General features: G+C 44.8%; 1 protein-coding gene and 1 long non-coding RNA gene across 2 annotated transcripts; one reads left to right on the top strand and one right to left on the bottom strand.

The window, feature by feature from the left end:
* Nucleotides 1–14: 14 nt before the first annotated feature.
* On the top strand, nucleotides 15–4,814 carry BHLHE41 (basic helix-loop-helix family member e41). Its single transcript, XM_086713804.1, has 5 exons — nucleotides 15–392; nucleotides 537–600; nucleotides 922–1,029; nucleotides 1,358–1,469; nucleotides 1,913–4,814. The coding sequence occupies exons 1-5, from the start codon at nucleotides 331–333 to the stop codon at nucleotides 3,019–3,021; spliced, it is 1,455 nt and encodes a 484-aa protein (XP_086569930.1). The 5' UTR covers nucleotides 15–330; the 3' UTR covers nucleotides 3,022–4,814.
* Nucleotides 4,815–7,156: 2,342 nt separating this feature from the next.
* LOC147579260 (uncharacterized) lies at nucleotides 7,157–11,065 on the bottom strand. Its single transcript, XR_015253717.1, has 2 exons — nucleotides 10,759–11,065; nucleotides 7,157–10,339 (listed from the first exon to the last, which is right to left on the bottom strand). It is a non-coding gene; the product is annotated as an uncharacterized LOC147579260 (long non-coding RNA).
* Between the last annotated feature and the right edge of the window lie 1,164 nt (nucleotides 11,066–12,229).

A 12,229-nucleotide genomic window follows, 5' to 3' on the forward strand; every position in this document is an offset into this window, starting at 1 on the left:
TGGTACGTTCCGCACGTGAGCTGGGTGCTGGTCTGGCCGGCGACGCGCGTGCCCTGTGGCCAAACACTGCCCGGAGTGAGAGCAAACTACCAGCGCAGTGGGGCCGACGCGAGTGTGCGTGCGTGTGTGTGCGTGTGTGCGAGAGAGCGAGCGCGGTGGGAGGGGGGGGGAACCAACTGCTTCACACTTTCAACACTGCACTGAAGAAGGGAGAGAGAGAGAGAGACTGGAGACGCACAGATCCCCCCAAGATCTCCCAAAGCTATCGTCCCACAGATTATAAAACAGAACCCCAAAAAACGAAACAGAGGAAACGGACAGCGGTTGAACATGGACGAAGGAATTCCTCATTTGCAAGAGAGACAGTTACTGGAACATAGAGATTTTATAGGGTAAGGTGCACGCACCCTTGCGAATATCTGTCTAGGCTTCAGTTTGATTTTTTTTTTTTTTTCCTTCTCCAGAAAGTGGTATGGAGCGGGCAACGGCAGTGCCCCTCCCCGAATGGGTGCCTGATGCTGATTTCTGTTTTGCAGACTGGACTATTCCTCTTTGTATATGTGTAAGCCCAAAAGGAGCATGAAGCGAGACGATAGCAAGGTAAGTGTAAGTTTCCGATGTTTCCCCATAACCTGCCTGGATAGTTAATTAGGGCCATTGATTTCACAGCGAAGCTCTGCCCGCAAATATATTCCAGCCCTTGAGCTTCCCCAACTGTGAATTTTAAGTGGTTTGCTGGATACTCTCAGGGGGAGATTAAACATCATACCTGAATTCAAATTGCATTTCAGAACAGTCCAAAGGAAAAGCTTTCTTGGCATAGTTTATCACATAATATGGGGGTTTTGGGGAGGGGTATTGTTTTATCCAATAAATGTTTAGCTTATTGTTTTCTCTTTTCCATGATTGTCGTATATTAAGGATACCTACAAATTACCGCACAGATTAATAGAAAAGAAAAGAAGAGATCGAATTAATGAATGCATTGCTCAGCTGAAAGATTTACTGCCTGAACATCTGAAGTTGACAGTAAGATGTACATTTTCATTCTTTGCTGCTCTCCAAGGGCGTGTTAATAGCTTGGTACTACTCCCAGAGACACAAGAATAAATGTAAATATCATATGCCTTACGACTTGGGCTGTAGTGTAGAGTTTCCCACAAACTCAAGAGTAGGTGCTCACAACTGAAGGCAAGAAATCATTTATAACTCGTCTTCTGGAAAGCTTAAGAAGTATAGGAATAGTACTTCTTTCAAAGTGTTTGCTTAAGTTGCTGTGCTGAGTGGAGAGCCGATTGAGCCAAATGTGTGTTTTTAAGTAACCAAAGTGCCCCCTTTCTTTTTTGCACCACTGCAGACTCTGGGGCATCTGGAGAAAGCCGTAGTATTGGAATTAACTTTGAAACACTTAAAAGCTTTAACAGCCTTAACCGAGCAGCAGCATCAGAAGATAATTGCTTTACAGAATGGTAAGTCAGTTCAGGGAGGCCAACCCACCCTGATGAAGCCGGGTAGCCCACAGAGGGGCAGTGTTAGGATTCTTCCCCCACCCCCTCCTCCTTCCTTGGGCCCATGGGCGCAGTCTCATTTGTTAAATTGCTTATACTTTCCCTTCATTGGAAAGTGCCCATTTCCCGAAGCATCCTAGAGGCTTTCAGCAGAACTCAGATTTTTATTTAAAGTGGCGGTTGCGCTCTCCACTTTGGTTTTTCAGCTGGGAGTAGAGCGCCCCCCTGCTCCCTCCCCCCCCCCCCGCCCGGCAACCAGTGGATTATATCACCCGAATACAGAGGAAAAACCGAGATCACTTTAGTCAATGTAGGGCCCACGTGATAAGCAGATGTTTTAACGTCGGTATTTTTCTTCTTGCCTCCATTCCTCTGCCCCCACCCCCACCCCTTCCTCATCCTAGGGGAGCGATCTCTGAAATCGCCCATTCAGTCCGACTTGGATGCGTTCCACTCCGGATTTCAAACATGCGCCAAAGAAGTCTTGCAATACCTCTCCCGGTTTGAGAGCTGGACGCCCAGGGAGCAGCGGTGTGTCCAGCTGATCAACCACTTGCACGCCGTGGCCACCCAGTTCTTGCCCACCCCTCAGCTGTTGACTCAACAGGTTCCTCTGAGCAAAGGCACTGGCGCGCCCTCGGCCGCCGCCCCCGCAGGGTCTGCGGCCGCCCCCTGCCTGGAGCGCGCCGGGCAGAAGCTTGAGCCCCTCGCCCACTGCGTCCCGGTCATCCAGCGGACTCAGCCCAGCGCCGAGCTCGCCGCCGAGAACGACACGGACACCGACAGCGGCTACGGCGGCGAGGCCGAGGCTCGGCCGGACCGCGAGAAGGGCAAAGGCGCCGGGGCGAGCCGCGTCACTATCAAGCAGGAGCCCCCCGGGGAGGACTCGCCGGCGCCCAAGAGGATGAAGCTGGATTCCCGCGGCGGCGGCGGCCTGGGGGGCGGCGCGGCGGCGGCGGCGGCCGCGCTCCTGGGGCCCGACCCGGCCGCCGCGGCAGCGCTGCTGAGACCCGACGCCGCCCTGCTCAGCTCGCTGGTGGCTTTCGGCGGAGGCGGGGGCGCGCCCTTCGCGCAGCCCGCGGCCGCCGCGGCCGCCGCGGCCCCCTTCTGCCTGCCCTTCTACTTCCTCTCGCCTTCGGCGGCCGCCGCCTACGTGCAGCCCTTCCTGGACAAGAGCGGCCTGGAGAAGTACCTGTATCCTGCGGCGGCCGCCGCCCCGTTCCCACTACTGTACCCCGGCATCCCCGCGCCGGCAGCCGCCGCCGCCGCCGCCGCTGCAGCCGCCGCCGCCGCCGCCTTCCCCTGCCTGTCCTCGGTGTTGTCGCCCCCTCCCGAGAAGGCCGGCGCCGCCGCCGCGACCCTCCTGCCGCACGAGGTGGCGCCCCCTGGGGCGCTGCACCCCCCGCACCCGCACGGCCGCACCCACCTGTCCTTCGCTGGCGCCCGTGAGCCCGGGAACCCGGAGAGCTCTGCTCAGGAAGATCCCTCCCAGCCAGGAAAGGAGACCCCCTGAATCCTCGCCCTCTTTCTTAGACAGGACGAGGGTTCACGCGGAATAATAATATTAATAAGTTAAAACACCCTTAACGTTTTTAAGGGAGGAAGTGTAATAGATGCACGACAGGCTTTTAAAACAACAACAACACAGGTGTTTTGTGTACATTTGGAGTTCCTGTTTTGCTCATCCCTCACCACCCCACCCTCCGCACACTAACATCCTTTTCTTCCCCCACCGGCTCTAAAAGATCCTCTGCGGTATTGATACTTTATTCTTTAAAGAATTTCCCCCCAAATAAGTTTTGCCTTCCTTTAGGCCATGTTCCATTGTTTTTTAAAATACAGAACCTAATTCTGGAGGAAGTGAGAAGGGTCTGCTGTGTGGGTGAGCTAATTGAACCAGGGGAGGAGCAAGGTGGCCCAGGAGTTGACCTGAAAGGCAGCTAGGCAGTTGTTATCTGCCTGCCTCATTTGTGTCCTGCCTGCTTCAGGAGGCTTTCCACAAACAGGACCTTTTAGAACTGAATTTACTCTTCAGTATTTTATAATGTTCAGCTTTTTAAAAGGTATATATTTTTCAAAGAGGAAGAAGTGAGGATGCAGTCACTTGCGTTGCAACCTATTCTGAAGTGGTTTGAATGGTATCCCCTAGTAACTTGCTCTTGTTTAAAGAGACACGGAGTTGGGCCATTGTCAGAACTAAGTCAGGGAAGGAGATGGATGAGGAAGGCCGGAATCATTCTTGGTACATTTACTAGCACTTTATTGAGAAATTGACCGTGAATCAATTGACTTGTCTTAATTTCATATATATATCTATATCTATATATCTGTATCTATCTATCTATAGATATATACAAACACATATGTGTATATATATAGATATATATAGATATATATATTGCATCTTATCCCACCTTGTCATTATTTAATCCATCAGGTTCCTAAGTTTTTAGAATATTGCTGTAAAAAAAAAAAAAAAAGGAATGTGCACTGAACTTAAAAACAAAAAAGAAAACAAGTCCAAGATGATTTATCCTATATTCTTTCTGTTAAATAACAAAAGTGGAGAAAAGCATTAAACTGGTCAGTTTTGAGTGGAAATGCTGTAAAGATGTGGAATGAAGCCCTGTGTGGCCTTCCTATCTCCAAGTCTATGTATTTTCTGGAGACCAAACCAGATACCAGATAATCACAAAGAAAAGCTTTTTTTAATAAGGCTTAAACCAAGACCTTGTCTAGATATTTTTAGTTTGTTGCCAAGGTAGCACTGTGAGAAATCTCACTTGAATGTTATGTAAGGGGTGAGACACAACAGTCTGACTATAAGTGAAGAAAATATCTGGGTCTTTTAGTCAGTTTGGTGCATTTGCTGCTGCTGTTGCTACTGTTTGCCTCAAACGCTGTGTTTAAACAACGTTAAACTCTTAGCCTACAAGGTGGCTCTTATGTACATAGTTGTTAATACATCCAATTAATGATGTCTGACATGCTATTTTTGTAGGGAGAAACTATGTGCTAATGATATTTTGAGTTAAATATCTTTTGGGGAGGATTTGCTGAAAAGTTGCACTTTTGTTACAATGCTTATGCTTGGTACAAGCTTATGCTGTCTTAAATTATTAAAAAAAATAAATACTGTCTGCAAGAAACCAGCTGGTTTAGAAAGTTTTAGTATGTGAAGATAAACTAGAAATTATCTTTATATTCTAGTATTTTCAGCACTCCATAAATTCTATTACCTAAATATTGCCACACTATTTTGTGATTTTAAAATTCTTACTAAGGAATAAAAACTTTAATATACGACATGAGATTGTCTAATAATTAAAAAGACATACTGCTCAATTAGTTTTAAGATATCTATGAATTTAGGGATGAAAGCTATTAATGTTCTAAGATAAAGAACTTTGTCATTGGCTTGATATCACACGTTTCCAATTTCTTGCAAGCCTCCAGGCTCTTGCTGTGTCTACCTACTTATTTCCAGTGTATCTCAATGAAAAGTGCAAAAGAAAAACCTACCAATCACTTGCGTGGTCTGTTGATGTCAGACCCAATTTGCTAATGTTTTTACGATTGATGTATTTTTCATTTCTCATCTTGACACCAGATAGGCCTGGTGTTTCTCCGGTATAAACACACTGTCATATAGGAGAGCTTAATTTCTCCATATATTTTTAGCTCTTTAATCTTTATAAAATAATTTTACTGTGGAACTTCATCATAGAATTCAAGGAAAAGAAATAATTATCTTTAGACTTGTCTCAAATTCATAATCAAATTTGTGATTTACTATAAACTGTGTGAAGGATTGTCAATTTTTAGTTTCAGTAATGTTCTTCACAAACCCTTTGATTTTTGAAAGGTGTTGAAAGAATAGTCAAAATTTATGAGATGTAGAAAAAGTGCTCCCTCTGCTGACTTACGGCAAAGAAACTCCAAGTCATTGAATGTGGAGTCAAAGGAATCTCAGAGATCAGTTTGTCCAGCCCCCTGCATTTTATAATCTGAGGGAAATGAAGCCCAAAGATATCATATATCCTCCTAAGATCAAACTGCTAGCTGGAGGTATCGCAAGAGGCCTGAACTATTTTATCCCCCCAGTCAGTAAACTACCTCCCACTGGAAGTATCTTCAACCACATAAACTGAAATTGACTGGGTAGCATTCGTGAACCATCTTAAATAAACCACAAGAACAAAGGAAATAAAAATGACCATTAGGAAACCAGGTAGGATTTTTGAGCACCATAATTTATCGAACTTTAGAAAGATATTGTCTATACCAGAATAATGGGATAAAGTAGCATTTTAAATATTTTGAGCTAGATTTTAATGTCCTATTGTAATCATACTACTTTCAGAACCAAAAATGATGCAGAGTAAATCAGAGAACAGTAAAATGTTTTTGCATTTGTATAATTTTGGTATAATAGAGTAAAAAACCTTAGGGTTGGGCCAGATTTTATAGGTCAGTTATTTAGTCCAAATGTCTATATACTTATATGGTAATATAAAGTTAGTGAGGACAGCTGCACAATAATATTGTCTATATGGCATCTGAAAATTATTTTCGTAATTGATTTATTTTATGAATTAAAACACTAGAGTAATGACTCCAGTAATAATTTACCAAGGATGGTCCTGTACCTGCAGTGGTGAAATTTTACCCAAAATGTTTTGTAGTATATGTGATTTTTCAGTCTAAGACAGACATGAATCTTGAGTTAGTAATGCTTTTATACATATAGTATTATGCCACTTAATTTTATGTACATATGTATTTCTCAGCAAACTTCATATTGAATTGATAAGTGGCCTTTCCCCCGACAAAGAGCTAAGGCACTAGAAACTACATTTTAATAGCTATTTAAAGTATGACTGGAGTTTTAGTTCCTATCATTGTGAAAATTATTTTTCATTTAGTTCACTGTTATTGGCCATGCAGGCCATAAGTTTGGTTATTGCTCATCAACTGAGATTGGTTCAAAAGTATGTAAAAGAAGGCCTCAGCCAATTTCTGAATATGTCACAGGTCAATTTTGAACCTCTCCATGGAAGGTGATTGCCGGTTGAGATCCTTGGAAGACAAGGCTGGGCAAACAGACTAAGGCCTTTTCCTTTAAAGAGAAATGAACAGAGGCCTCGTGAACCAATTAAGGCTGTTATAATGCCAAAACCTGGCTGTACTATTGTGATAATAGTATTTTACTTCAATCTGATGTTTTTCTCGTTAAACAAAATCTATTGGACCCTCAGATCAATACTTACTGTTCTGTGTTGTTTTATGTAAGTTCAAAATGGATATACAGTGCATGTTAAAGTCCAATGTAAGTTCTAGTTTTTCACATAATTTAATAGGAGATTGACAAGGAAAATTATCACATATTTCTTGTGATTAGGATGAGATTTATACTAAAAAGCATGTGCAGCATGTGCTTAAAAATAGGCTCCTAGAAAGGAGTTGGACATTTGTCTTAAAATTGGGTTTCTTTCCCTACTTCAGTGATTACCATATTGAAAACTCCAAACAAATGTAAAACTATACCTTTTTCAAAGTTGATATTTTAAAATTATGAACTTAGTGATACCCAATTTATCTGGCTTCAAGGAATGACACGTGCCCCATGAAACAATGATTCAGAAAACTGAAGGTTCTATGTTTAAGTTTATTCGTTTATCTTTTCTTTTTTTCCTTAACATTTTAGTGAAAAGCTTCCTAAAAGATATTACACAGGTCCTCTATACTGTCTTATACACGTCTTAGAAATAAATACCCTATCCATAGTTATCCATTCTCCATAATTCAGGGTCAACCTTATAAATACCACTTTTGCACTATGCATGTCATCTGGGAGTATTAGCATCTGCACTAAATACTTTCTGAGTTCTTATATCTGCTTTTTATAGGTTTGTCAATCTCTTTACTCACGATCAGGCTGCCAGCTGTCACTTCTTGATGTGTCAGAGTCCTTGCCTCTAACTCTTATCTAATTTGCTATCTCTGACTTACTGAGACCTGGGAAACCATTCGACAAAAACCACACCCATTTGAAATGTGCCTAAAATTAGAATAAATAGGCTCTAACAGAAGTACCTAGGACCACTTTTCTAAACTGTGTGAGCTTATAGAATCAGTAACATGTTTCTCCCCTAATGCTTTTTTCTTCATTTCTTTTACTTTTCACATTCTTGGCAATGTTCCTATCAGAACACTTATGCAAAAGCCCTCAGATATTTTATATATTTTTTGATCATCTTATTAAGTAAAAAAGCAGCTTGCTAATGGCTTTATTCCACAGCTAACCACAAAATAATGACATTTTCATGCCAGAAACAAATTATTTTATCTGATGAACATTTTTCTCTCAGACTGATAGGAGTAGAGCACCAAGGGTCATTAGTAAAAACTGATTCAGCATTTTGATTCATGGATGACCCTGGCCCTGCTTCTGCTGTGTAATCACCCCCACCTCTGGGTTTTAGAAATCTTGAGTGGCACATCCAGCAAAAACATTCTGGGGAACTGGCAGGGAGGTGTGTGGGCCCAGATGCTGCCTCTGAACTTAGACACACCCATTGGAGAGCTTCTGGTAAGAGGTTTCAGACTTCCTACTGATTGCAACACACTCCTTATCTCAGTGAGCCTATAGATTGAACAAACGGTGGGCCTGGGGATACAGGCATCTGGTTTGACCCTACTATATGTAAGGTGCTGTGACAGTGCAGGAGAATCAAAGATTAATAATCTCTGAAGATCTCAAAGTCTAGTGGGAGTGACAAACCAACACTAAAAGAACTTAATGCAACATAGTAGGTGCTATAAAGAGGTGAATACTAGGGGGTGATGATTGCTACCTTCATCTGAGTAAGTCTGAGACAGCCTAGAGTAGTAGTAGCTGGTTTTCACAGAACGAGCAGGTGAATGAGTCCATGGGGCTCTCTCCAAGAAGGTTCTGATATACTCTGGTCCTGTGCTGAGTACCAGGAGTTTAATTGGCTATACTTGACTAAGGTCTGAGCAAGGATTTCCTAATTTCTTAGTCTCTTTAGAACCTGACTGCTGTACTCTCTCACCATCATCTCCTCTTGAGGACCTGAACCATGAGCTGGGACTGAGTGGTCATAACATTTCCTACTGCAAAAGAGAACATTCATTGCATGATAATCTCTAATGCAGCAGAGGGGTAAAAACCTAGTACCTCACAAGCAGCCTCTGTCTCACCTCAACCGTTGATCTTTCTTACAGAAGAAACTAAGGGTGACTTCTTTCCCTTCACGTAAGGGCGTGATGATCCATGTTCTCCACTCAGCACCGGAGAGGGGGAAATGAGAGAGATAGAGAGGAGTCCTAAAGGGAAACAAGGATTCCTTAGGTCTATTTTTCAAAACATCCAGGAGGAAGCTGAGGCAAACAACTAGTCCTAGGTCATGTAGCTCAGTAAGTAGCAGAATGAGGACTGGAACCAGATTTTTTGGTTCTGAGTCCACTGCTCTTTAAGCTATTACCCCATAGCAATAGTAATGAGGAGGGGAAAGCCTGACTTTTGCTCATGACATGAGTGGAGCTAGTCCACGTGAGGTCCTAACAGGCAAGAATATATAGTTGGTGGTGGAGAAGGAAAGATGGCCAGACAACCCCTTCCCAAAACATGGAGTAGAGCATGCAATAATTGAAGATAGAGAAATTCTGGAGACACAATAGTCAAGGTCCTCTACAAAGAACCATACAGTTTTTCTGTCTACTAAATTTGGAGACATCCAGAAATGTGCCCTCCTTTGTTTGGAAGTCCCCACATGATCTGGTGAGCGCTCCACCTTTGCCCCTACGCCTCCTACCTACGTGGTCTGGTTGAACTCTAAAGATTCTCCATGGAAGAAGGGATCAAAGCAAACTACGAATCTGGACAAAAGGAACATTTAGATTTGAGGAAGCAGGAAAGAGGGCGATTTGCTACAGTTTTTACATGGGGTATTTTTAGGATGTTGTAAACTTTAGCTACAGTTTCAATTTGAAGCCTTTTACATATTGCTATGCACATGTGTATACCTAGAATATCAAATGTTTCACAACGAGGTATTCAGTATCCACCACACATTCCTGTAGTAAACTTTGATTCCACATGCAGCTTTACAGGTTCAGTATTGCGTTTAGAAAATTAGTTTCCATGGGGCGCCTGGGTGGCTCAGTCGGTTAAGCCTGCGACTTCAGCTCAGGTCATGATCTCGCAGTCCTGAGTTCGGCCCACGACCGGCTCTGTGCTGACAGCTCCCAGGCTGGAGCCTGTTTCAGATTCTGTGTCTCCCTCTCTCTCTGCCCCTCCCCCGCTCACGCTCTGTCTCTGAAAACTGAATAAACCCTAAAAAGAAAAAAAAAAAAAAAACAAAGAAAAAACAAAGTAGTTTTCACAGGGGAACTCCACCCTGGATCCTGTTCCTGCAGACTTTCTGTTACTTAGGGTAATCAGAAAATTCCTTTATAATACGACACTTTAAAGACACTGGCTTCTCTTTCCATACTACCTTAAACAGGGCTCGGTTTTCGAGTATGTATTATGTTGAACGAAACTCATCTGCGGAGCTATAACGCAGCTGGGTGATCCGCACGTGACCCAACAGGTGAAGAAACCGGACTATACGCCTGCATCCCTGGAGAGCAATGTGGGCGCGATGAAGGAGCCATTTCTGAGGTCTGTATGAAACGCACTCATTTAAACACTGGTAAGCCAACTCCAGCTCCTTAAATCTCCCTACGAGCGCTTCTTGGTGGAGAATTAAAGCGGGGAGGGGAGGGGGGAATAATATCATCAGCCTTGAGATCTTCAAGGAGCCCTAGGATTGGAAAGAGAGAAGCATTCTTAGGTTGCCTAGCGATAAATCTGACGATGATATCATTCTCCCGGAGGCCGGCCTCCCCCTCCCGTCCCCTCCCGGCCGGCTTTCCTTCCCCACCCCCCCTTCCCCCTCCCACGCCGGGGTTCAAAGTACAGCCGTGCGGGGTAAAGGAGCAGGAGCCGGACGCGGCGCTGTCACGTGTGTCCGCACATGCCCGGGCGCACGCTGCGCGGCACGTGAGAGGGGGCGGGGCGGGGGCGGGGAGGCGCCTGCTCGCGACTTTCCGCGCGTGCGCTCTGGACCCCGCGCCCACCACCGCCTAGACGCGGCCTCCGGGAGCGGGCGGCCAGCTGGCTGGCGGGGTGGAGGGCTCGCGGGGCCGCGGGCGGGGCGGCCGGGTGGGGTTGAGGACGCACCCTCCCAACAGCTGCGACACAGTCTTCCCTGCTGAGTCTGAGCGGGCCGGCCCTAGGTAGTCATTCCTCCCGAATTAAAGCTGGCTCTGACTCCGGGCTCCTCGAACCGTTCTGACACAGCAGTTTCCGTGCCTTTCTGGGCGCGGGTTAGAGGAAGGTCGACAGCCGCCTAGGGAGGGCCTTGGGGCGGAGACTTCAAGCCTGGGCTGGCCGGGGGAAGTGACAGGTCGGGAGAGGGGGACGGGGATGGGGGAGGGAGGTGGCTGACACACCCTGCGGCGCCGGGTCTGGGGCCAGACCCCGTCCTGCCCTGGTCCCAGGGCCACGTCCTCCTGGAGAAACCCCGGGCGGTCGGTGGGAGACCTGAGCAAACCCGGCGTCGATGTTACCGGCTGGTGGAGTCGTTGTAGCTTTCAGTAGTCTCAGTTTTACAAATTGAATTCCCACTGATTAACTAGGGGATTTAGTTATGATAAAATTTATTGGGACTTTCTATGAAAGGTTTAAAGTAAGTGATTTTGTGGCAGTAACGGATTCTGCATGGTGCAGTAAAGTGAAGGAAATTAATGTAGTCAGTGGCTGAAAGAGGTTTTTTTTTTAATTAAAAAATATTTACAAGTCGATTCAGAAAAAATGATCAAATCTCACACTCACTTTTCGAAGTGATCACCATATTTGATTTTTGTAAAACTCCTAGAAACATGCATGCTTGTAAATGATCTAATATCAGTAATTAGCGTGGAGGAATTTGGAATTCATGATGCCCTTTAGATAACCGAGAATACCCAGCAGTGTAACAAAAGTAGGGAAGCACCATTACCTCCTGCAACTATGTTTTTGGTCTTGTGATGGAAAGCGATCTCCAACGTTGCCAGTAATATTTGGACAGGTCAGGTGCCAGTATTTGCAAAGACATCATAGAGCGGTTGTGTACCGTCAGGTGGAAAGGGTTAGTGCCACCCTGGAGACAGACTGCTATAAGCTAACAGACATTCACAAAGCACAAGACGACTTCATTGTTGTCCGCTTTTTAATAATATGTATGAATAATGTCCTGGACAGCTTAGTTATTAATAATATCCAGAAAGTTTAAAAAGCAAAGATAGACGTCAAATATGCAGTCAACAAATTTATATTGAGCTCTCACTATGTGCCAAGCATTGGGGATATAGCAGTGATCCATACTGACAAATTCATCACCCATCATGGTGCTCAAAACCTGTAATAAAGCCTCACAAGTTGTAAGGCACTTGCCAATCGATTATTATTGCTACAACCAGTGATCAATACCCCTCTGCACCGGATTCTTTTTCACTTGGCACTTGCCAGGTGAAAGGACTACATCTCCTGTCTCATCAGTGCCCATATCCTTTCTCCTATTTCTTTTCCCCTTCTCCCACCCCCTTTGGATCCATACTTGTCTAGCCTTCTAAGAGGGTAAGTTTGATCCTTACCCAGAATATTTGTACTT

The sequence above is a fragment of the Puma concolor genome, chromosome B4 (genome assembly GCF_028749965.1).
Source record: "Puma concolor isolate L17-30 chromosome B4, mPumCon1.1.hap2, whole genome shotgun sequence".
Taxonomy (NCBI): domain Eukaryota; kingdom Metazoa; phylum Chordata; class Mammalia; order Carnivora; family Felidae; genus Puma; species Puma concolor.

Bases quoted from the DNA above. Each gene is read 5' to 3' on its own strand.
- BHLHE41 (XM_086713804.1), top strand. From the start codon at position 331: ATGGACGAAGGAATTCCTCATTTGCAAGAGAGACAGTTACTGGAACAT. The intron at 393-536 runs GTAAGGTGCACG...TCTGTTTTGCAG, and splicing joins GAACATAGAGATTTTATAGG to ACTGGACTATTCCTCTTTGT. The intron at 1,030-1,357 runs GTAAGATGTACA...GCACCACTGCAG, and splicing joins CTGAACATCTGAAGTTGACA to ACTCTGGGGCATCTGGAGAA.